Here is a 26,912-nt window from a genome sequence, read left to right as displayed (position 1 = left end):
TTAAATCTCAACACGTTACGAACAGCATTAACTTTCTCTTTGATGCTGGATATTCTTTTTTCCTCTCTTTATGTAATGACCTTCCCGCACAATATGTACTACCATTAAAAACAAAAAAAAAAAGCCTGGGGAGATAAAAGGAACTGCTTGCTTAGTATAAAAAACAGTTTATTTGAGGAACAGTCAGCAATGTAACAGAAAACATATAATAATTAAAATTACATGCTTTGTTGTTCTGTTAGGGGTTAATTTGTTTTAATAAACAGAACAACTAATACACACTTTTGGATACTCTTGCATTTATCATGAGTTCTAGGGAAAAGGAGGAACCCTGCATAGAAAATATTTTAAAATGAGTCCTGTCCTCATACCTACTAGGTGGCTAGAATCAAAAAGACATTAGATGTCAACTAGACGTACTGTGGTGACCATTTAACAATACGTACCAAAACTGAATCATTACGCTGTACACCTGAAACTAGTATAATATTATATATCAATTATATTCCAAAAACCACAAAAAGACAGCAACACATGTTGGCAAGGATGTGGAGAAATTAAATAACTCATACATTGCTGAGGGGAATGTAAAATTCCCCTCAGCAATGTATGGGTGTAGCTGCTTTGGAAAAGTCTAGCAGTTCCTCAAAAAGTGCAACACAGCAGTACCACATGACCCAGAAATCCCACTCGTAGGTATACACTCAAGGAAAATGAAAACATATATCCGCACAAAAACATATATAAAGGAATGTTCACAGCAGCATAATGGGTTGGCCAAAAATTTCGTTCAGGTTTTTCGACGTCACGAACTTTTTGGCCAATGCGATATATACTAGCTTTTAAGACAAACAATGCAGATGTCCATTCTGAAGGAAAAATTGTGGTATATCCATAAACTGGAATATTATTTGGCAAAAAAAAATGAAGTACTGATGCTACAACATGTATGAATCTTTGAAAACATGCTAAGTGAAAGAAGCCAGTCACAAAAGACCACATATTGAATGATTTTGTTTATATGAAATGTCCAGAACAGGTAAATATATAGAGACAGAGAGTAAATTAGTGGCTGCCAGGGGTTGACAGGGTTGAAGGAAATGGGGAATGCCTGCTAATGGGTTTGGGGCTTCTTTTTGGGGTGATGAAAGTGCTCTAAAACTGACTGTGGTGATGGGTGCACAGCTCTGTGAATAGACTAAAACATACTGAATTGTACTCTTGGAACAATGGGTAAGTTGTGTGGAATGGGAATTATAGCTCAATAAAACCATTTTGTGTGTGTGTGTGTGTGTGTGTTTTAAAGGCTTCAGACGCAGCCATTTGAAAATTCTCTATAAATCAAGCACCTACATTCCAGCCAGAGGCAAAAGGTACAATTGGACACACAGGAGAAGAAAATAGTAAACATGCAAAGTATCTACAAGAGCAACAACAAAAAGAGCAATGTTGTAAAAAATGTAAGTATTTGCTCCTAAGGGCAAATCCTTAGAAGTATGTAGTAAGCAGAATGTTGACAATTCCAGTCAAAAATAACTACTTTTTACACATATAAAAGAACAATGTGAGTCTGTACCTTGGAAATTCCACTTAGAAGTCAAATGAACTTATTTGCATTTGAAATTGAAGAACAAAAGAGGTTTAGTTTCTAACAGTTTTGACCTATTTTAGAGAGATAGTTATTAAATATTTATTAAAATGCTTTAGCTTGAAATACTATAGGCACCAGAAAGCAAGCAAATATGAGCAATTCAATTCTATACCTTCTGTTCAATAAAACTCGCTTCTCCATGGCAGGTGGTACAGAGAACACTACCCAGGGGGTTAATCAAAATTCCCTTAGAATAATTGAAAAGCATCTGCATTTTTTCCCCCAGAAACCACACACAAAAAAAGTCACATTAAGCAGAACATATAATCTTGATTATTAGCACTGAGCGTCCCCAGAAGTCAAGTGACAGGACACAATAGCAGTAGGTGATAAGCCAGTGATGTCTGCCGGCATGAGACTCAAGGAAATGTTTAAAAAATCAAAATCAAAAGATAGACAATGATAATAAGTTGCACATGTGATGTTCTGCTACTGCTGCAAAGCCAACTGCACATTGTGACAAATGTAATCATTCTCAGAGCAGGAACGGTGCCAGGAAAGACCTTGGAGGTCACCGACCTCGACCTTTCATTTTACAACAAAGAAAACAGGTTTAGGAAGGTCACACAACCAGTTTAAAAGCATTACCGGGGCTAGAAATGAGATCTTTCAGGGCTCTTTCCGTAAAAAAAAAAAAAAAAAAAAAAAAAAGAAAAGAAAAGAAAAGAAAAGAAATTTTCTGAGTATATATACTGCAGAGGGTGTTACCAAAGAAATGGAAGATTCTTAGAAGCTTCTGAGAGCCGTGCTGGTCAAACCCACACAGAAGTGCTACACTAACCACTGATGAAAGTGCACGACCACAGAGTTTTGGGGACACTCAAAATTTCAATCCAAGTGATGTGCACGTCAGCCCGAGGGAAGGAGAACTACGTTCTATGCCGTATAGGTCCGTGATGGTTTGGGTAGCTGCAGCCTGACTGACTGCGCGGGTCCTTTCTGCAGGAAGATGACAGTAACGCTAAGGCACAGAAAAGGGAGAAGGCAAGGAGGTGGGCCCCGGAGGGTGTCCTGGGCGAAGGTTACAAGTGATCTGCAGGTTTCAGCACAGCATAGGTACACTCAGTCTCCCTTCGCTCTCGATAGCATGTAACCCAGACCAGCTCTAAAATTATTCTGACTAACTAGCTTCCTAATTATTCTAGTACCACCATTCAGTCAACATTCTGGAGGGCAGATTTAAAGATCTGGTCACTGGAAGAAATCTTCCTCACCTCCAATCAATATAAATAAACACATTCTGGTTTAGACATCAGTCTTCGTGAGTTTAGTTACTGGACATCAGCCCCCGATTCTGTTACCAGGTTCTCTGTGTATTAATCAAGTTTTTTTTTAATTTTCTGTATATCTCGGGGGCCTTACAGGCCTGAGAGCGCCTGCCCCCCCAGGGCCAGCTAACTCCTAAAGACAGTGACGTTCTCATATGCAACCAGCCACCCCCTTTATCTAACTCACACACCAAGCCACGGTTTCCTGCCCCAAATCACCCTAAGGCCAGGGACCAGACAACTGGAGACCACCCCTGGAGCCCAAAGCCCACCAACATTATTCAAACCAGCCAATCCTAAACGGTTTACCCTGCCCTACCTGGCCTTTCCTGCAGAAACCCCAGTAAAGGCTCCCACCCACCCATGCTTTCTCCTCATTCCTTTTTTGTTTCCTGACCAGCCTGATGCTTTCCCAGTGGCCCTGTGTGGCATGGGGGACCCCCTTCTCTTAGGAGATGTAAGTAATAAATTCTTTCAGTAGCATTAGCCTCTCTGTGCTGGCACTAAGTCACCTTTATAAATTAAAATCCTGCAGGTACATTTCAGAACCCCCTGCCAAGTGAAGACCAGGCCAGCAGACCCACTGAGGGCCAGGATGCAGACTGCACGGAGTGGAGGTGGGGGAAAGTTATCAATGAGCAGTGAGGCCACCACTCTCACCTCCTCACAAGCTGGCCTTCAAACCACAAGAACTGCCAGTTGGAAGATACAGGCTTTGTCAAAAGCTCAGACATGCTGTGTGCACACGTGGATCCCACAGCATGTATTTATATAGGTTTATTTTCAACAAATTGATAAACTGATACAACAATATCTAATTGATCTTTTACTCTAAGTAGCTGTGGCATTAACAAAGATGATCCAACAAGAAAACTCTACTGATGGGCGAGCGTGAACTATAAAAACTTTGTTCTTTTTGAAAAGAAATGTAGGTACAATCAAGAATATAAAAAACCAATGTCAAAGCCCTTTGGATCATAACTGCAGACACTGATTAAGAGAAAACTTCATTTATAAAATTGATATATTGGTCAAAATTTTGTGAAGACACAAATGCACACAAAAGAGAGTCATCAATATTAGGAAAAAATAGTAAAACAATATATATGACACACATGTACATGGGGCCCAGCTCTTCCTCTAGTATAATCAAGACGCCTGCAGTTCTTTCGATTTACAAAGTAAGGCTTCATGAGATAACACAGAATGAACAGGGTGGAATGGCTGTGGACTGCTCATCCAGGGGCATGTTAAGGGTAAGTCTGCAGAGCGCTAGGGAGCTTTGTGAAGGGCTGAGGAGACGGTCACAGACGTTTACAGGTCCTTCCATAATTACTGTCTGGACGCAGACCCTTTGGCACTACTGACATCTTAAGTCAGGTAATTCTTTTGCAGGGGGCTGTCTTATTTACCGTAGGGTGTTTCAGAAGCCTCCTTGGTTGGTGATGCTCGCAATAAACTTAACGACATTTGCCTGTTAGATTCCAGTAGCAGCCCGGCACTTGTAACAACCAAAATGTCTCCAGACACTGCCAAAGGTCCCCCAGGGGGCAGAATCAGCCGGGTTGAGAACCACTGGTTTAGACTTGCAATTCTGCAAAATATCGCCAGGCATCTGTATTTCAAAACCCACCTGCGTTATTCCTAAAATCCTTCAAGGGGACTCAGAGTTTGGTTGAATAAAGTAGCAGAGGGTAGAGAATCAGAGGTTAAATACTTAAACTAGAACAATTGATCTTTCACGACACATGTTAACATGTATTCCACACCCCAATCACCTTAAGTGTCAGCTGAGGTCGTCTTACATTCTCACTGAAAGGCTTTATATCAAATGTATATCAAATTACCATTTTAATCTATTTTTAATATCTACAATAACTACTTGGATAGAGATCACCTTTTCTAAGAGAAAGCGCCCGCCCTCGGCCCCAATGTGAAAGTAATTCACAAGGGGAAGCTGAAGGACACAGATCTTCAACACTAGCTGTTAAGTGGCTGGGCTCTAAGTTCAAACACAGAGGAAGAGGAGGGTGAGTCCCCAGACCTCCGCACAAGCTGCTCTCCACCAGGTGGTCAGGAATCATACAGAAGTGCGGAGGGCCACGGGAGGACCTAAATCCCAGCCACGCACGTGCTGGTGTGAGGAAGCCAAGGTCTGTCGCCAGGTCCAGGTACGACACTATGGCTGCCCTCACCGTACAAGCCATTCTGACAAATCACAGCAGAGGCATCGCTTCATCCGTGAGGTGGGAGGCATGCTGATGATCTCAACGGTTGTGGGAAGCGAACGAGGTGACCAGCCGAAAGCAGCAGGCTTACTGCAGGTGCTCAGGGCACGCTGTCTCCCGGCCACCCCTGTTTTAAAAAGCCACTCTGCCGAGCAGCTGAGACAGGAAAGGGGTGGTCTGAGCTCTAGGACACAGTGGACTCCAAGGGTGACTGTCAGAACTTACACATGAATTATCTCCCCACCCTTAAATTAGGCAGGGCTTCCATTTCACACAAGGTCACTGGGCAGTTTCACATGTCCCCTGATCCCTGGTAATTACCTACGTGATTAACACTGATACCTTAGTCATTACCTCAGCTGTCCCCCACAATCTTGAGAATTTACACCAAACAAAACATATGCCAGCCTGGGAAAGCTACCTCTCAGAATACATACCTGAGCCACTAATGACTACTGGACTTTGCCATGCCTTGCCAGGCATCCTGCCATAAACTTTCCACACACAGGGTAAGTGCCACAGAATACTACAGAGCTAGGCAACTAAATGCTAGCTGAAAAAGCACAGAAAAGTACTTCTTCACCGATGCCACTGTGAGGGGATGCATGTAACGTACTCTACTTGATGCATCTCACTAGGATGATGACAGGCAAAGTGGAGCCCATGGAAGAGCAGTGGCTTCTACCATCAGGTGGTAACTGTTCACTCTCGCTGTGGACTCAGGATGGGAGGGTCTCAAGTGAACAGTAACAGTACGGCTATTCCAACGGTTAAAAGGATCCGAATAAACAGAATGCAATTACACAAACTAGAACTTGGCCTGCCTTTCAGGAATGGCTGTCCAGGACAGATCTGGTTTACGATCCAATATGAGGAAGACTAAGAACAAGTAACCCACACAGCCAGTAGTCAAGCATGTTCCTAAGTCAAATCAAGCAACAGGCTAGCTAAAGTTCACTGTTATTTTCTTTGCATAAGGCATTTGAGTAGGTCGGGATGTATAAGCATGTATATATAAGACCCTGTAAGCTTCAGGCCACTGAGAAGTATCACATTTGTTCTAGAGAGCTCATCTCTAGAACATTATATTTATTAGTGAAATGAGAAAAGAAAACTCTGAAATCCCAACTACTTAGAGTCTAGGTCAGTGGTTCTCACCTAGGGATGATTTTGCCCCCTCCCTATTCCCAGGGCCATTTGGCAATGTCTAGAGACAATTTTGGTTGTTCTATCTGGGGAGGTGTTCTGGCCTCTAGTGGGTAGAAGCCAGAGAGGCTGCTAAACATCCCACAGTGCACAGAGCAGTCGCCCACAACAAAAAATTATCCATTTCAGAATGTCATTATTGACAAGACTGAAAAACCCTGATCTAGGCCAAAAATAAAAATTGTCACTGTCCTGTGGGTCTAACTAAGACTTGGAATAATTCAGACTAAATCTAAAAGACTGCAGCTGATAAGTAAACTTAAAAGATACAGTTGATGATACTATGGATTTAATTATACTTTAGGTCCTATCATGTCCCTACCTGATTAAAAAATATGTATTATGAACACATAATCAATTGTTTCAAATAATCAACTGCTTGTCCTATCCCCTTACTATAACAAGAAACAACCAGAACATTGTTCCTATGCTCGACTCATAAGACCAGTAATACAATGTAGTTTTTGGTATCAATTTTCTAAACTAGATACTAATTCTACATTAAGTGTGAAAATATACTCCAAATCCTAGTCCTGGGCTACTTTAAACTGATTTTTACAAGTGCAGATCCTTAGGCCCTACTCAAAGCTAGAGAATCAGCTTCACTGGAACCTGGGGATTTGCATTTTCAGCAAGTTTTCCAGGTGATTCTTACACATGCTCAAGTTTGAGAACCATTGTCTCTGACTTGGCTTCCATGAGAAAGAGCTGCCATTTCCACATCATTCCCACCATAAGGTAAATAACAACAATCAATTAATTTTATGTATGAAAGATCAGCAATACGTAGGCCATTGTGGTGTACCACAATGGCCTTAAATGGTTTTCCTAAACTAAAATCCTTTCGAAGTGAGGCTGGTTTATGAAGTCCCATAAGCACCATCATAACAGGTCCTATATCAAAAGTACATTGCCTTTCAAACGCAAGACACCAAAGCCAAGGCTGTTCTTGGTGAACTTCATTACGCTTCAAGGAAGCAGATGTTCTTAAGCATCTTGCTGCCACAGGTCCAGGTTTAAATACGTGCTTCATATTTAGCATTCAATGACAAATGGTATGCTAACTGTGTGAGGCGGTCAGAAATCATAGGATGAACAAAAATCAGACTTTCCAAATAAAACAGAAGTATTTTCCTTCTGAATATTTTGATAGATTGCCTACCAAGTGTGATCTCAGTTGAGATTACAATTTCAGATGACAGCATGTCTCCAAAGCAAGCAAGAAAAAGGAGGAAAAAAAGCGAGGTAAAATGACTGCAAAGGGAGAGCGTATTCCATATTTTCAGGGGCTATAAAAATAGTTGAGCCATTATATGCTAAGTTCCTACTATTTTCAAACATTTTACCAATAGTTTCTTATTCAACCATTACCAATTCCATGAAAGTAGATATTTTGCTGATGAGAAAACTGAGGACCAGAAAGGTTAAGTAACTTGTTCAAACTCACAAAGCTGGTAAGTGGGAGATATGAGATTCAAACACAAGAAATCAAGCTTTATTTAGTATACCTTCCCCAAACCCCTCACCTCAAAATTCACTAACATCCTGGTAGTTTACAGAAATTTCTTGTGAACATATAACTGAGTAACTGCAAATATTTTAAATTGACAACATTTCAAAGAGTGTTGTGTGTAATTTTTACAACTAACTCTAAGGTGCTATATGGCCGATCTTGGAAACTGAATGCAATCAAACAAGCATTCTAAAATCCTAAAGCGTCGCACAAATATAAGGCATTCTGTTATTCACTGAAATCAATTTTAGTTTGAGGATCTTTGGCAGACAGCAGCAGGATTTTGAGATACTATGAAATAATTAGAGACACCCTAGGATACTGTGAAATCATGCTTGAGGTGGCACTAAACTGGCTTCAATAGCCACACATAATAGAAATGATTTGGACAATAGATAATGTCATTTTTAAATGATTATATTAGAGATGCTAGATGCCTCCCCCGGGTGTGGGCACTGCCCAGGGGTCCATTCTGGGCCGGTCCCTTCACCATCCCCTCAGGCGACCTCACCTACTGCAGGCTTCAGATATCACCTCTTCATGCCCACAAAGCACCCACTGACATGCTCACCCTTCATCATTTTCCCTGTCTTTCCTTTACATCATAGAGGTCCCTCTGGCATTTCAAACTTAAGATGGTCAAAAACCCAATTCATTATCTATTCCACCTTTCCTCTTGTGTAATCCTTCCTTCTCTTCTCTTCCTCCTCTTTTGCTCCCACAGTTAACTGCATCGTTTATCACATCTAGAAACCTCAGCATCATCTTCAATTCTGCCTAATACATAAAACTAGACTCTGGATCCTTAAGAGGAGACTCTCAAATGGACCTCTTCTTTTTTTTTTTTTTTTTGGCGGTATGCGGGCCTCTCACTGTTGTGGCCTCTCCTGTTGTGGAGCACAGGCTCCGAACGCACAGGCCCAGCGGCCATGGCTCACGGGCCCAGCCGCTCCGCGGCATGTGGGATCCTCTCGGACCGGGGCACGAACCCGTGTCCCCTGCATTGGCAGGCAGACTCTCAACCACTGCGTCACCAGGGAAGCCCATGGACCTCTTCTTTACTTGCTCACTCTCTCAAGATCTCTTTAAAATCAAGACAAAACAAAATACATCTCAGGTGATACTGAGATTCTCTTCTTTCAAAGTCTAAAGAGTAGAGTCCAATCTCCTTAGCATGGTCCTGCAACACCCAGCTCCTGCCATTCTAGTTTCATCTCCCACACAGACCTTTGCCACCTGCCTGCCACCCTCACTAGCCAACCTGCTCTTCCTTAAACCCGCGGGCAACCTCATGCTTCTCAACTTTCATTTATTCCCTGTGCTTTCTCCACCATCATCACAGAGCAGTTTCTGAACATGCTGTCTCAGGGACTTTGCAGATGCTGTTCCCTTTTATCTGAAATGCCCTTCCCTGCCTGCAAATTCTGTTCATCCTTAGAGTCTAAGCATGAGCTGGACATATTCACTGGGGAGCTTTTCGCAATTCCCCATTTCCTTTTTCCAAGCCCCAGAATACCTCTCCTTCATACAAACGCCTATCATCACTCTCATCACACTCATATTTCTATATCCTCAGCTGACAGTGGGTCACTGCTGGCAGAGGTGTCTTTTTCCTGTGGATTGCCAGAACTCAATGTCATCACATAATAGATGCTCAATCGATGTGAGATGACCGACTACCATGACTACCAATAAATGCCAGGCTTTATGTATGCTCATTAAAAAATGTAATGACTAACAGGATATGAAATGTAGATTCTTATTCAAAGAGCTATGCCCTATGGTCTATACTTTATCTACTGATACAAATAGCTTTTCTATCAGAAGGGAGAAAGTAAAGCTAAGAGATCTATAATTTTCTCTGTCAGCACATTAGCCTCTGTATAACCCATCTCAGCATTTACCGTGTACTCATGATCCTGGTTTGTCTGTGTTTCCCTGCAGCCAGTGTGCTATTGAAGAACAGAGGCCAAGTCATATTCATCTGTCACTTCCTAGCATGTAGCGGAGCAGGCAGTCCACAATTTCTTTTAAATTTGTATTCAAAATGCATCACACAATGGGATATTAACAACTGCACTTTCAAATTATGTTCAGCCTATTTCAAAAGGCTAGAAAGTAAACTTATAGTCTAAAAGTTAATGCTTAAGTTGGTCACAGGATACAAAGAACATATGTTAACACGAAAACAATATTCAAGATTAAGATTGCATATAGAGCCCATCTCATAAAATCTTATTTTACCCACATTTTTAGCTGAAATTTTGAATATTGGAGGGAAATGCTGGATGGGATGCTACAGATTTGTTTTCTTCTTAGTATTATAAAATGCATTAAAAAAAAAAACTAGAGAGACTTCATCAACCCTCCACAAAACGTCTAGCCTGTGGCCACCACCTGCTTTCTACGGCTGGAGGGGAAGAGGGTCAGGAATAAGGACAGCTTGACCCAGTGGGGATGGAGCCCTGTGTATACAGGGTGGACGTGGCTGTCTGATGAAGGCCCTGGGGTTCTATGCTAGACACTTCCCAGTCCCCTCTCTTTTCCCCATCCAAGGAAATTGGGACCAGTGCAGCTTGGGTTAAGTGGGGCAAGTCCCAGGGTTAATTCAGTCAGATGTCCTGCGGAGGGGTAAGCACACAGGGAAATAGGCCTCCGGGTAACTGCAAAGGCTAGGACACGGGACCACCATGCAAGAAATCCCAATAAGCCATCGTGCCCCTCCTGAAACCCCAGGGATACAGAGAAAGGGATGGAACAGAGAAGGGAGAAAAAGGCAAATGAAGACTAGAGATGAGTCAGACATGTAAAGAGAGGGATTTATAAGGTACAGAAGACCAAAGAAGTTCTCTGGATGTTTATTTTTCGAAGACAATAATAAGCGAAAACGCATGACATAATTTACTTCTCTAAAGAGTACTGGTAAAGAAAAACAATAATAAACCTAGTTCATTTTCCAATTATTTGGATTTTAAACAAGTGGGAGTTTACTCTATTAAAATTCCATATCCATAAGTGAGTTTGCGGAAAAAGTAAAACTTTTTGATGGTGTTCCTATATCTCTATATATGAATGATGCAGATTTGGGGTCCTATGATATCAGATGACAAGATTCAGCCCAAGCTTCAGCTCTTGCTAATTAAACAAATCAATTAAGAGACTAGAGCTGCAACTGTGTAGCTGCTGTTCTACAGTGGCAATAACAACCCCGGGGGAGGTCTTTCACTACATTAAAATGCTGTCCTCCACAACTCCATCTGATATTATTAGAAACAGTTATTTGTGTCTTGCTGTCATATTAGTAGCAAAGGCAAATTATGGAAATATGCAGACCAGAATGGTCCCAGTATGAGATCAGGTTGGGTTTTCAGCCTCCAAGGGAACAATTGCTGAAATTCCGAAGCTCCCCAAAGTTCTTTAATGGAACTGATAAATCTATCAGCACAGCATCCACTTAGAAACTAGGTAAGGGTCACGTATTTACATACTTCCCTGCTAAGCTGATACAATTCAACCAGATGAATTATCATATTAAGTTTACCCTCCTGAGTTAAACTGATGGAGTTCAAAATTGTTTTCGATGGTTGTCATTAATCGCTGTTACTTCGTGAATGCTTACTTTGAAATCTTATTGTGCTAGGGTAACAAGGGTCGTACTAATACCATTCTTCATGGTAAATCTTTGTAAAACATGTTTATTCTACAGATATTGTTACTCAAGCTTTCAAGGCTAATAAGAAATAAAGTATATTTATTACCAATAAAAACTTAATTTAAAGTGTACAATCTGAGATTTAAACTAGCCTTAAGAACTTCAGCATGGTTTGGTTTCATTAAGATCTCTGGCTAAGCTTCAAGACGTATAATTTGATAGCTCCTCAAGAGTCCTTGGGTAAATGCCAAAAGCACAGCTATGAAGAAGCTGCTCAGTGTAGGCTAAGCTTATTTTCTCTTTCGGGCAATACGTATTGTTTTCACAAGAAAAAAAATTCCGTCTTACTAAGATATATGTTTGTCTTAATATTACGGCGTTTTAAAGATAATGGAACTTTTAAAAAATTAAATATAAACTGATTGCAATACAAGATTTGGAATAAAACAGTAACATCTGCATTCTTCAAGTCATAACAAAATATTCTTCCTTATTGTGAAGCACAGTTCAAGTAAGGAAGTCGGGTTACATAAAATACTGGACCTTTTCCACTTCTCTGTGAGCTTATACTATCTGACATACACAAGCTGACAGCTTCACCAAAAACCATGCAAACAAAACAAACCCAGACAATTTACTATCTGAAATAGGCACAGACATCCTGGAAAAGTTCTGGGGTATGTAGCTCTACCAACTAAGTGTATACTGTGAACTAAATGTTTGTGTCCCCCCCAAATTCATACGTTGAACTACAATCCTCAATATGACGGTATCTGGAGGTGCCACCTTTGGGAGGTAATGGCTTGGATGAGGCCATGAGTGAGGCCATGAGTGAGGCAAATGACGAAGCCCTGGCGCCTGTGCCCGACACGTTTGAAGAAGAGCAACAGGTCAGCTAAGTTGATGTATATTTTAGAAGGATCACTTTAACTGCTATATTAATGATAAAGCAGGGAGCAGGGGTGGAGGTGGGAAGACTGGCTGCTGCAAGAATCTGGACAGGAGAGGAGGAAGACTGTGGTCAGGATGGAGGGCAGTGGGAGTGGTGGACGAAAGAGGGGAATCAAGGAAAAGACAAGGTTTTAGCTTAAGCTGCCATTTTCTGAGACAGGAAAAACTGCCTGGAGAAACTTTATGTTGGTTTGGTTTCTTTGAAGGTTGTGGCTATCAAGAAGTCAGTTTTCAGTATCTGAGCCCTGAGAAATCTATTGGAATCCAAGGAGAGATACCAAGCAGCAGAGACAGCATAAGTGCCCTTTCTAGCATGAGCACAGAGGTACAGAAAAACCTTCACATAATATAATTCCAGGTAGCTGTGAAAAAGAATGACATGGATCTTTATGTAATGACTTAGAAAGATATCCACAATTTATTCTTGCATGAAAAGATGTATAAATCTATTTCTGGAAGCATATGTCTATTGTTAAAAACTTAAATACCTCTAGGGAATAAAATGAATACTTCCGTGATGGTTAATTTTATGTGTCAACTTGGCTAGGCAACAGTATTCAAATATTTGGCCAAACATTATTCTAGATGTTTCTACGAAGGTATTTTTTTAGATGAGATTAACACTTAAATCAGTAGACTTTGAGTAAAGCAGATGACCCTCTAATAATATCGGTGGGCTCATTCACTCAGTTGAAGAAAAAGGACTGAGCTCCCAAGCAAGAGGGAATCCTTCAAGCACACTGACTTTGGACTTGAACTGCAACTCTCCCCTGGTCTACCCTGCAGGTTTTGGACTTGCATCCACAATCTCGTGAACCAACTGCTTAAAATCAATCACTCACTCAATCAATCTCTCTCTCTGTAATACATAAAAATATAACACACACACACATCATGTTGGTTCTGTTTCTTTGGAGAACCCTAATACAATTTTTTATGACATGCATTTAAATAATATTTAAATTTTCTAATTAAAAAAATAAGCATGTGTAGTACTTATTAATCAGAAAAACAAGGATAACCACAAGTCTTAGGAGCAATACTAAAAGTTTACATCACGTCGGGCAGGTGCCTATACATATACTTGAATATGTAAACTTTACTACACCTCTATACATATACAAAGCACACAGTAAATGCACATTAGTACTAATATCCTTCCTATCTCAATAGCTGCAAAATCACTCTTCTTTTGATCTAAGCCACAGGTCTGTCCTCTGATATTCTCAACACACGGACCTAACAGAAATACCCAGTGTGAATTTACAACCTGAACAAGGTACCCAAAGGACATGAACAGACATTTTACAGATTATAAATGATACCTAGCAAGTGAATACATGGAGAAATATTCAAATATAGCAATAAGCAGAGAAAGGCTAATTAAAACAATAAGGTACCTTTTTCAACAAATTATTTTGAAAATTATAACTAATACTACTAATATGATCATTATAAACCTATAAGTAAAAATAATAACTATAAATTAAATTTATTTTCACCAGGTAGAGTTAAATAGGGATCTTAGTTCCCTGAAGAGGGATGGCACCCCGGCCCTTGGCAGTGAGAGCACAGAGTCTTAACCACTGGACTGCCAGGGAATTCCCAAGGTCACTATTTTCAAAAGCATCTTTTTAAAATATGTTCTTATTTTTATTAAAAATGGGGAGAAAGTCCCCAGTGAAAAAAGTACTTAAAAGACTCAACAAACTACAGATAATTTAAAAAACCATTTTGTCTCTCATAAGAAATAGCTAAAATTACTCTATCATGGAATCTTTTCCCACGCATTAAAGAACCCATTTCTTATACAAAGACATCTCATTTAACGGCAAAACAAACCCATGATGAAGCCAAGTTCAAACACATGGGCTATAACTACTAGTCAATCACGTTTTCTCTCTGTAAATTAAGAGAATATACAAAATAATAATTCTTTCAGACTTACCACAGTACCAAGAAACTGAATGCTCATGTTGCCACCTGCTTCTCGAGAAAGACACTGGGGGAAAAAAAAAGAGAGGTATAAAATGAATTTTCATCCATACAAAAACATGTACATGAATGTTCAGAGCAGCATTATTCCTAATAGCTGAATAACCCAAATGTCCATCAACTGATAAATGGATAAACAAAATATGGTATATTCATACAATGGAATATTATTTGGCCATAAAAAGGAACGAGGTACTGATACATGCTACAACAGAAGTCAGTCACAAAGGAGCACATATTATATGATTCCATTTAACATGAAATGTCCAGAAGAGGCAAATCCATAGGGACAGGAAGTAGACTGCTGTAGTTTGGCTCTTCTTTGCAGGAAAACTCTCAGCCACCTGGAAGATTTCCAGGTTGTCAATAACTCCTCAGGCCCCAGCTAGCACAGGCTACAGGTATTTTCTTAGTCTGCTGCCTAAGAATATACCATATAACACATCTTTTCACCAGTATAGATTACTTTATATCACTTTGTCAAAGAAAGGACTAGAAGAATTTTCTGATGACCCAGAGTTAGGGGGAATAAAAATCGAAAGTTGGAGCTTCATGGGCCTGTTGGCAATTAAGGAATGGAAGTAATGAAGGTGTACATAAACTCTGGTGTGTCCTACTGAAAAAAGAAACATGTTCCTAACTCTAGAGCAGGAGGACGGGTGGGAGAGACTGCCAATGCCAAGTTCAGAACGGTTAGAAAAGGTAGTGGATTCCATGGATGCATTTTTTTTTTTTTTTAAACGTTTGGCTGTGTTGGGTCTTCATTGCTACACATGGCTTTCTCTAGTTGCAGCGAGCGGGGGCTACTCTTCGTTGTGGTGTGCAGGCTTCCCATTGTGGTGGCTTCTCTTGTTGTGGAGCTTGGGCTCTAGGTGCGTGGGCTTAAGTAGTTGTGGCACGCAGGCTCAGCAGCTCTGGCTCACGGGCTCTAGAGCGCAGGCTCAGTAGTTGTGGCACATGGGCTTAGTTGCTCCGCGGCATGTGGGATCTTAGTTGCCCGACGAGGGATCGAACCCGAGTCCCCTGCATTGGAAGGCCGATTCTCAACCACTGGACCAGCAGGGAAGTTCCCATGGATGCATTTAAGTTGTCCAGGGAAGAGAAGATGCCCTAAGCCTTTTTCAGATTGCTCAGGGAAAAGCTAGACCTGGTGCCTGGATAAAAGACATCAGTGGGGGAACTGCCTGGTGGTCCAGTGGTTAGGACTCGGGGAGGGGAGGGGAGGGAAGGGAAGGATTTGAATGGTGGTTGATTGGGGAAAGGACGGTTGGGAGGATATGGGGAATGATTTGCTAATTCGTATGAGGTTTCTTTTGGGGGGCATGAAAATGTTCTAAAATTGACTGTGGTGATGACTGCACAACTCTGTGAAGAGACTAAAAAACACTGAATTGTACACTTTGGGTGAATTGTATGATATGTGAATTATATCTCAATAAAGTTGTTATAAAAATGAGTTAGCATTTGTTTAAAATAACAATAAGGGGCTTCCCTGATGGCGCAGTGGTTGAGAGTCCACCTGCCGATGCAGGGGACATGGGTTCGTGCCCCGGTCCGGGAAGATCCCATATGCCACGGAGCGGCTGGGCCCGTGAGCCATGGCCGCTGAGCCTGCGCGTCCGGAGCCTGTGCTCCACAACGGGAGAGGCCCGCCTACCACAAAAAAACAAACAAACAAAAAACAATAAGAACAATGCAATTCTTCTATGTCCAGAGAGTAGTAAAAAAAAGAAATAACCTCGGGCTTCCCTGGTGGCGCAGTGGTTGAGAGTCCGCCTGCCAATGCAGGGGACACGGGTTCGTGCCCCGGTCCGGGAAGATCCCACATGCCGCGGAGTGGCTGGGCCCGTGAGCCATGGCTGCTGAGCCTGTGCATCCGGAGCCTGTGCTCCGCAATGGGAGAGGCCACAAAGGTGAGAGGCCCGCGTACCGCAAAAAAAAAAAAAAAAAAAAAAAAAAAAAGAAAGAAATAACCTCTGTGTTATGCATTTATTTGTAAATAAATTATGTTCAAAGTGAATACAGTATTATTTATGCATATCTTCCTTGTTTGAATTTTACTTTACTAAAAATGGATGATTAAATAGTACACTGGAAGTAAATTATACTTTTTCAGATAATTCTCACTTATAAAATTGTTCTCGTTATTCCTAACCTGTTCTTCAAAATTCTTCCTCTCCTGTGCTAATCAGAGAGGGCTCAGTGGCTTCAAAGACTACACAGATAAATCAAGCAGTTCTAACGAAGCAGCTATGATTTTTTTTTGTAAGTTCTCCGACGTAGCCCTGGAGAAAGTATTAGTAGTCTCCACTCTACTGCATGCCATGAACTAATTCTAGACGTATTCTAACTGTATTCCTTTTAAAGAAGTGGAGGTTTACCAACTCTGATCTTTATGATCACTAAAGTCACAGAACCCAGACTAAACCTCTAGAATTCAGGCTGAACCCCTGGTTCCTTGACTGAGGGAAGTCAAATCAATAAGAAGAAAAGCAGTTTAATGCACAATGATACCAAAATGTTTACCCCTATCTGCAAATACTGCCAAGTGACTTGAGTAACCTGACTGGCATACTCAAGGTGGTGTGGTATAGAGTAGAAAATTCAGAGTCAGTATTTTTATCCAATAATTTCACTTCTAAGAATTTATCTTAAGGAAAAAAGTCATGAGTGGGCAGAAAAATAAAGCTATGAAAATGTCATCACAGTGTAGTTTACAGAATCTAAAAATTTCAAGCAATCTAAATGATGAAGAAAAGTGGGACTTCCCTGGTGGTCCAGCTGTTAAGTGGGTTAATCCTCACTCCCAATGCAGGGGGCGCGGGTTCGATCCCTGGTCAGAGAACTAGATCCTGCGTGCCACAACAAAAAAAGATCCTGCACATGGCAACGAAGATTGCACATGCTGCAACTAAGGCCCGGCGCAGCCAATAAGTAAACAAATATTTTTTAAAAAGTAAATAAATGATGAAGAAAAGAAATCAGTTAAATAAATTATGGTATACCCATATAGCCATTTAAAAATTTTAGCGACATGAAAAATGTGTATTGTATACTTCTAAATGCAAAAAGAACAATATGTTCAGAATAAATCTTGTTTAAAAATTCTATACATTATAGATAAAACTCTAGAATAAATAATGCACATTAAACAGTTAACTGTTATTTCTGGAAGATACTGGTTGACTTTTCATTTTAGCCTACCTGTTATTCCTATTATGGACATGTATAACTTAATAAGGCAAAAAGAGATATAACAGAGGATGGAATAAAATCTCTTCCCCTCAGTGGGGAAGAGATTAACAATTGAGGCTTGAACCCTAGGTTCTGATGCTGGCACTTGTACTTTAAGTCATCCAGCTAGCCAACCATCTGTCCAACAGCTATGTATTGAGCACTGCTAGCTGAATTAAGACCCACCTTTCAGGAGACCAAAGGAAAGAACAGAATTCTAAAATAAGTTATAATTCAATATGATAAATCCATAGTACAAAACGTACAGTGTTACAGGATAAGAGGCCAGACCAGCTAAATGTCCAGAAAGATTAAGGAAGATGTGAGGTAAACAGAAGAGATGGGTATTAAAAAATGAGCGGGAATTCTCCAAATGGGAAGTAAAAGAGAAACTTTAGGTCTGATGGGACAGTTTGTGCAAATTTCAGATTAAGAAAATGCATGGTGAGTTTAAGGAATGGTAAGTAGTTCAGCATGGCCAGAGATAGGTTTGGCTGATGGAGGGAAGTAGCAAGAAAGGAAACTGAGAAGTAATTACAGAGCCAGGTCACATCTTGCCCAGAGGGAGTGCCAACTTTACAAAGTTCTTATAGTTAAGAATGGGGAGTGACATGTTTATGTTTTAGAAGGACTGACGGCCTGAGTTAAGGTTGAAGCTATACAGAAATGTGGGAGGGACTGGACTGGGAGGACAAGGAAATGCTACTGCAATCACTCAGGGAGGAGGACTCAAGGATGAAGCGAACACAACAGTAGAACTAAACCTGATTCAGTGACAGAACTTTAGAATTTGGAGGGCAAACAGATCTGAAGATCTACATTTTGTTTATGAGGAAACTAAAGGTGCAGGAATGTGAAATGCAATCTGCCTACCTCGCAGGGGGAGAGCAAGAATCCCAACCCAAGTACTTTGACTGTACAGGATAGAGTATCTCCACACTGTCTTAGACTAGGTCATCAATTAGATGGTGAGTTCCTTAAGGGCAAGGACCATTCCTTGTACTTCCTCCTTAATCCCACAAACATATAAGTCAGTGCTGCAGAAATGGAAATGTAAGGTCAATCTTCACCAAGAATTCTTAAGTTTTCCATATTATGAAAGATAAGAGTGACTTTCTTATTTCTCACTCTTTGCCTAGCAGAAGTTTTAGCTGGGGGAGAATTAGTAGTGTAGCTGTCAAGAAATCAGGGAAAGGAACAGTGCAGAACAATTTAGATTGTGGGTAGGCAGCCCAACAACCTGGTGAATTCTACGCTGCTGAGGTTTTCAGAGTAGTGAGGAGGAAACCTCCGCTGAAGCATCCCCGTGACCACCAGACCAGGACCTCATCCCAGCAGTGGTTAAACGTTCCCTCCTCAGAAGCCTATCGCAGGAGAGCCACAGGGTCCAGGCCATATTTCCCAGTAAAGACTCAGCAGAGTCAATCACCTTTATACGACAGCAGTGGACACAATCACAGCAATTCTTCAGAATGAGAAAACTTCTCATTGCAAAGTGAGGCTAGGGCTTCCCTGGTGGCGCAGTGGTTGAGAGTCCGCCTGTCCATGCAGGGGACACGGGTTCGTGCCCCGGTCTGGGAAGATCCCACATGCCACGGAGCGGCTGGGCCCGTGAGCCATGGCTGCTGAGCCTGTGCGTCCGGAGCCTGTGCTCCGCAACGGGAGAGGCCACAACAGTGAGAGGCCCGCATACCAAAAAAAAAAAAAAAAAAAAAAAGAAAAGTGAGGCTACTGGATTCTGGTAAGATGACAGTGGTGGCATAGTGTCTGAACCCTCCCCAGAAACAATGAAAAGGCCTCACAGCAACAAGCACCCCCAGCACCCCAACTGTTATCTACAAATACCATTTCCGCCTCAAAGAAATCAAGGCTTCTTGGAAAAATGGCTGAACCCAGGTCTGGGGCAGAAATGAGGCTTCTCTATCTTGTCATATCAGAAAGCAAGGGAGCTATCAAAGACAGTGGTCAGGTCAAAAAGACTCAGGAACCAACCTGAAGAAACTCCCTCTGGACAAAGATGGGATAATTTGACAATCAATAAGGATGTGAACTGCAATGGAATAAAACATATCAAGTATGTTTAAACCTGGTGAGTTCAAAATGGAAACCAAAAGCAAAAACAACACCCCAACTGAGTCACTTTTGAAGAATGACAGGGAAGCCACTCTTTGAGAACTGGTAAATAAAAGGAAAGGATCAAACATTAATTTTATCTTTCCTAGGCAAAGACTCCTGGGTAACCTAAGAAGTAGCTGAGGTGGAGTTTCTCTTTAAAGAATTGTTCCAGGTAATAAATGACGAGAAAGAATGGCAAAATGAGAATATTATCATTTTGTAAACCTTAATGAATGTATTGACCTAAACTTGAACATCAACAGGATGACCCGACAGTATGGCCTCTTAGGGAGGCACTCCATACCACTCATGGTTCAGTCCTGCCAAAGATAATGGCACCTGAATCTGATTACATCTTTAAGCTCCAAGTATCAGATTACAGGAAACAGAGGAGAAAGCACATGTTGAACGACACTACTGGGATGCCATCAGCTACGTCCTGGCAACACACAACTCCACAGGGCAAATGACTCAGTTTCTTCAATAAACAAAACACAAAGAATAAAACAAGTTTCCACAGACATTTCTCTCAAGCTAGCCCATTTCTGCTCCTTGAAAGCAAGATACCTTGAAAAACTGTCTATCTTCACTGTCTCCACTTCCTCACTTTTCATTCACGTTTAAACCTACACCCATCTGGCTTTTGTCCCCGCTAATTATCTGTAGTCATTCTTGTCAAGGTCATCTACAATTTCCATCTTGCCGTATCTACTGGTCAGCTCTGTCATCTTATTCACCTACATTATAGACGGGTGACGATGCCCTTTCCCAAACACCTCTTTCACAGGCTTCATGGACATCTCATGCGCCGTGTTCTTCTCCCGCCTCCTTGGCAGCTCTTTCTTAGCCTCATTTGCCAGCTTTGCCTCTGCATTCAATTTCTAACTCCTGGAGCGCCCCAGGACCCAGGCCTCAGGGTCCTTTACCACTTTACCACTTTAACCATTTAACCTCTTCTCTTTCCATCTATGTTCTTCCTCTGTGTGCTCTCATCCAGATCCATGCTTCTCCCTCCCTCCCCTGATACTTACTTTTAAAAAGTGTACTTCATGGAAGCCTAATTTATGTACCAAAACCCCAGCATTCTATTTAAAGTATAGAATTCTATAACTTTTGATGGCTGTACAAAACCACCACCACAATCAAGATACAGAACATTTCCATCACCTCCAAAAGATGCTTCCTACTCTTTTGCAGGCCAACCCCGGTCCCTGCCTAGAGGCAACCACCGACCTGCTAATAAATGTGTTCCTTTTTCCCCCAAATGGATATTTAGTTCTTCCAGCACCATTTGTTTGAGAGAATTTTCTACTGAATTCCTTGGTGCTTTTGCCAAAAACCAACTGACCATTCTCATCTGGATCTTATTCTAGACTCTCTGCTGTTCGGCTGATGCGCATGTCTACCTACCAGTACCACACAGTCTGGATACTGCTGTTTCATGTCTTGAAATCAGGTGGTATAAATCCTCCAACTTTGTGTTTCTTTTTAAAAATGGCTTTGGCTCTTACGATTTTCAATTAACGGAACTTTTATTGTGTTAACAAATAACAAACTTTACCACCTTAACCACTTTAAGTATGTTGTTCAGTACTGTTAGGTGTACTTACATTGCTGTGAAATAGATCTCCAGAACTTTCTTCATCTTGCAGGTCTGAAACTCCACACCCACTGAACACCAACGCCCCTCCTTCCCCTCCCCCAAGGCCCTAGTCACTACCATTCTACTTTCTATCTCTATTAATTCGACGACTTTAGTAGGTGCTTTAGATACCTCATACAAGTGGATTCATATAGTATTTGTCTTTTGGGGACTGGCTTATTTCACTTAGCATAATGTCCTCAAGGTTCATCCATGTTGTAGCATGTGACAGGATTTCTTGACTTCTTACGGCTGAATGATATTTCACTGTATGTATGTACCACAGTTTGTACTCATCCGTCCATCATGGACATTTTGGTTGCTTGGCTCCTGTGAATAGTGCTGCAATGAACACGGGTGCACAAATATCTCTTCAAGACCCTACTTTTAATTCCTTTGGATATATATTGCAATATCTAGAAGTGGGATTGCTGGATCATATGGTAGTACTATTGATTTTTTTTTAAATTTTTATTTATTTATTTTATTTCTGGCTGCGTTGGGTCTTTGTTGCTGCGCGCCGGCTTTTCTCTAGTTGCGGCGAGCGGGGGTTACTCTTCATTGTGGTGCGCCAGCTTCTCATTGCGGTGGCTTCTCTTGTTGCAGAGCATGGGCTCTAAGCACGTGGGCTTCAGTAGTTGTGGCTTGCGCGCTCTAGAGTGCAGGTTCAGTAGTTGTGGCTCACGGGCTTAGTTGCTCTGCGGCATGTGGGATCTTCCCGGACCAGGGCCCGAACCTGTGTTCCCTGCATTGGCAGGCGGATTGTTAACCACTGAGCCACCATCGAAGCCCTATTCTTGATTTTTTGAGGACCCTCCATGCTGTTTTCCATAGCAGGTGCACCATTTTGTAATTCTACCAAAAGGGCACACAGGTTCCAGTTTTTCCACATTCTCACCAACAGTTGTTATTTTCTTTTTTTGATAGTACCCATCCTAACGGGTATGAGGTGATATCTCACTGTGGTTTTGACTTGCACTTCTCTTTCGATTAGTGATGTCAAGCATCTTTTCATATGCGTGCTGCCCATTTGTGTATCATCATTGGAGAAGTGTCTATTCAAGGCCTGTGTCCACTTCTTAGGTTATTTAATTTTTTGTTGTTAAGGTACAAGAGTTCTTTATATATTCTGGATATTAACCCCTTGTTAGATGTATGACTTCCACATATTTCTCCCATTTCACAGGATGCCTCTTCACTCCATTGTGTCCTTTGATACACAAAGTTTTTAAGTTTGATGTAGTCCAATTTGTCTATGTTTGCTTTTGTGCCTATGATTTTGGTGTTATATCCAAGAAATCGCTGTCAAGTCCAAAGTCATGAAGCTTTTTGCTTACATTTTCTTTTAGAAGTTTTATAGTTTTAGGTGTTACGTTTAGGTCTTTAATCCACTTTGAGTTAATTTTTGTATCTAGTTTAAGATAAGGGTCCAACTTTAACCTTTTGTATGTGGCAGACCCATGCTTAAAGAGAAAATCTACATGAATATGACTATCAAATTTATGTTTTCAACTCCCATTTGTCTTCTGAGTTCAAAACTCATATAGTCAACTGTTAGCTGGACATCAACACTCGGATATCTAATGCACATATTAAACCTACCAAGTCCAAACAGAATTCTTGATCTGCCTCCTCAAACCTGCTTCTCCCCTAGCCTTCTCATCTCAGTAAATATCACCATCATTCACTCACCTTTAATTCTTTAACTTCCTTCATACCCAGTATCTAATCCACTTGCCATTCTTTTCTGCCTTCCCTCAAAAATATATGTCAAGTTGTTAGGGGAACCACTGACCAAAACTCCCCGCCCTGGCCAGGCAAGATAGTAACCACTTGCATGAGTTATCTTACAACAGAAGGTCCTGGTAAGAAATATGGAACTGACAAGCTACCACCAACCAGAAGAATTCGGGAAAGGTCAAAAGGAGAGAGGAGACGCCAGTCCATATGTCTTACCAACGTCCCAGAATCCTCCTTGCTGGAATCCATCTTGGCTGAGTGATGCTCGGGCCCCAAGGAAGGACCCTGAGTCAGAGTGATTGGCCAGAGACAACCGGAAGCTAACCCCTGACCATAAAACCTGAGACTGCGAGCCACGTAGCAGAGCAGTTCTCCTGGGCTCCCTCACCCTCCTGCTCTCTGCCCAGGCGCCCCATCCCCATAAAGTCTCTTGCTTTGTCAGCACGTGTGTCTCCTCAGACAATTCATTTCCGGGTGTTAGACAAGAGCCCGCTCTCGGGCCCTGGAAGGGGTCCCCTTCCTGCAACGAAATTAGTTCACTTCAAGCCATCTCCATTGCTACCATCTTAGTCTAAGCCAAGGGTTGGCCATTTTTTTTCCCCGAAGGGCCAGATTTTGCTAGATTCTTCTCTTGATATTTGCCTTTAGCATAACATATTGTAGTTTAATCACTTCCAGTTGAAGGTTGAGTGGAAGATTCTCAATTGCACAGTTATACAGATTTTGAAATATGGAAATTTCTTTTGCTTTTGTAAAAATGCTGCTGGAACTGTAGTCCACTTCTTGCTTTAATCTTTTGACAGCCTAGGAAGTAAAAAAGCAGCTTGCCATCAGTTGCAACTCAAATATTATTTGTCAAAATGACTACCACAGTATGCATCTTGCATGTAAATGCGGTTTTGCCTTGCAATTTCCGGTTGACTTCATTAAGAAACATTATCAAGTCTGCAACACAAGCTAATTTTCAAAGCCATTCAGTGTTTGACGTTCCGTAATAGTGGTTGAGGACAGTTCTTTTTTGTTCAGAAAAATTTCAATCTTGGTCCTGCGTCAAAAAAAATCTCAACAAACTCCTAAGCTACTGAACTGCTGTGTGATAGAGGCAAATCAGGGCATTATGCTTCTATGTAAAATAACAACTCCAAAAGCAGCCACGGACAGATGAAAATGAATAAATGCGGCTGTGTTCTGGTAAAACTCCATTTACGGACCTGAAATTTGAATCTCATATACTTTTCATGTGCCATGAAACATTCTTCTTCTTTTAATTTTTTCCAACCATTTAAAATGTAATGCTTGCAAACTTTAAAAAACCAGTCAACTTGTGAGCAGTACAAAGACTGGCAGTGGGCTGGGTTTGGCCAGCTCCTTGTCTAAACCATCATCAGCACCTCTCGTGTGGATGACTGCAATGATCATACAAGGGACTTCCCTGTCTCCACCACTGGTCCCCTATGGTCCATCCCTCCTCACAGCAGTAACTTTAAATCACATCATACCATTCTTCTACTCTAACCCTTCAAAAGCTTCGCAATAGGAATCGAATAAAAACCAAATTCCCTGGCCTATATGACCTGGTCCCGGCCTATCTTTGTCCACTCTCCTTGAGTGTCCACTCAAGGAGGCACTGGCCTTCCTCCTGGCTTCCACACAAACCAAATGTGTTCCTATCTCAGGGCCTTTGCACGTGCCATTCCTTCTACTTGAGACTTTCCTCCCCCAGATTTTTGCATGGCTTCCTCCTACTCCTCACAGGTTGCAACTCAATGTTAATTATTCAGAGAGGACTTCCTAACCCTACCTAAAGCTACTTCCTCCTAATTGCCTTCTATGAATTATCCTGTTACCTTTTTAACGTGGTCATCAAGTGTTTGGTATCTACATCCCCCTGCTGCAGTGTAAGTCTTGGTCATTGCTGTATCTCCAGAGTCTAGAACACTGCCTAGGTCGTATCAGAATTGCCTTCTATGTAAGGGATGTTAAAAAAAATATAACAGTTCCTTTTCCTTACCCTACGTGGGTTGGACTGATTCCCAGGCAAACAGAAGTAATTCTGCAGTATGTAAAATGGAAACAGGTTTAGAAACTTTTTTTTCACATTAAAGATACAACTAAAGTGTAACAATGAATACGGAAACCACAGATATAAGTACCAGTAAGTTACCCTTAACTTTGCATTCAATTTAAAGGTTAAAATTACGTACATAATGAGTTATCAGATATTCCCCCACCACAGCTACCACAGTCTGTTTTTGTGCACTGAAAGAAAGAACCCAAACCTGACATATCTCAGCAATAAGGATTGATGTAACAGAAAATAGGGAAATAAGATTTCATTCAAAACTGGAATTTACTTCTACACAGGAAACAGGAATACACACTTTTCCCACAGTCTAGGATTAAGACAATTCAGTTTTAGAATCCACGAAGAACAAAGTACTCAATGCCTACAATGAATCTGAGGTATGCCAAAAACAAATACGAACTGGCCCCTTGGTAAGCTAAGAGAAAAAAGCAAAATAAAATAAAAATGAAAACTTTCATCTTCATGAAACATATTCTGTCCTAAAATATTTTACCCCCTTTTCTATTTTAAGTGGCACTTCACAGCTAAATTACAACGTCCTTCTTTTCTTATTCTGATAGTCTGCTCCAACATTTACAAAACATACTCCTTTTTTTCTTTCTTTAAGGAAAAAAGTACTTAGGAAGACTTTGTTAACAAAATAATGTCAACATTTGTTAGAATCAAATTCATACAAAATTAGCAAGATTGCTCACTCAAAAAAAGCAAAAACATTCACAAAATTTTAAAATGTTCCAAAAATATTTTCCTAAGATAATAAAATCAAAGGCAATTTCACCTTTAAAAGTAATCTCACTGAACAGTATGGGGAAGAAACGGTAATAGTTTTCTTTTTTCCCTCACTGATTTCCAACTTGATAATATGTTTTAAAGGCCATTACTATGGGATTTGTCTTATCAGACTGCAGTGCAGCTGCTTGTATTATTTTCCATGTTTTCCATAATCAGTGTTTATACTATTCAAAATCCTCTTCTTCTGGCAGCTACTAAAACATAATTTTCTAGTTAACAGAGAGTAGAAGAGAAAAAGTATGTGTGTGTGGGGAGGGGATACAGAAAGACACTCTCCCATTAAATTTTTAAAAGCAACTCCAAATCATAAAACACATGCCACTAGAGACAAGAAAATGGCTAAGTTTCTAGACTACACTACAAAAGCAGGCAGACTTGCATCAAAATTAATATTTTAAATTATAGTTGTAAATACATCCCAGCTGTTAAGCAGTGATTAAATTTTTTGGAGCATAGTGAAAGGAGTTATTTCTGTTCTACTGGTGGGCTTGTTTCTAAGATGTGTGACTGTAATTGATGTTTTCAGGAATGTGAAAAGGAGTGGTTAATAATTACTCTTTCATTTTCTACTTCATTAGGAAAAAATACCATCCTCTACTTCTTCTAAGTTATATATTTATATATCCTATATATCCTAAATAGATGGTTTCCTATTACATTTGATGAGTCTAGGGTAATCACATGAATATAGGACAAAACAGCTAGTTACTGCTAAGGGGGTGGGGGGGTGAGGAGAAACATCGAAAAAACATGGGATACATTTATTTGGGGACTGAAAACTAAGATGATTACTTCCAAATCCACTTTTTTTTTTTTTTTTGTACTGGCAAAGTATAAGC

The 26,912-nt window shown here is 40.9% G+C and overlaps 1 protein-coding gene across 3 annotated transcripts in view; it reads right to left on the bottom strand.

Moving 5' to 3' along the window:
- Positions 1-26,912, bottom strand: part of PCCA (propionyl-CoA carboxylase subunit alpha) — a 344,033-nt gene that overhangs the window by 50,803 nt on the left and 266,318 nt on the right. For all 3 annotated transcript variants that reach the window (XM_082602231.1, XM_082602232.1, XM_082602233.1), the window contains one exon: positions 14,418-14,471. In XM_082602231.1, coding sequence (XP_082458357.1) covers positions 14,418-14,471 — 54 coding nt within the window. The remainder of the gene's footprint in view (positions 1-14,417; positions 14,472-26,912) is intronic.

This window comes from Mesoplodon mirus, assembly GCF_964341445.2.
Source record: "Mesoplodon mirus genome assembly, chromosome: 17".
Lineage (NCBI taxonomy): Eukaryota > Metazoa > Chordata > Mammalia > Artiodactyla > Ziphiidae > Mesoplodon > Mesoplodon mirus.
Note: the sequence above shows the minus strand (reverse complement) of the source record. Positions and strands in the feature narration are given on the sequence as shown.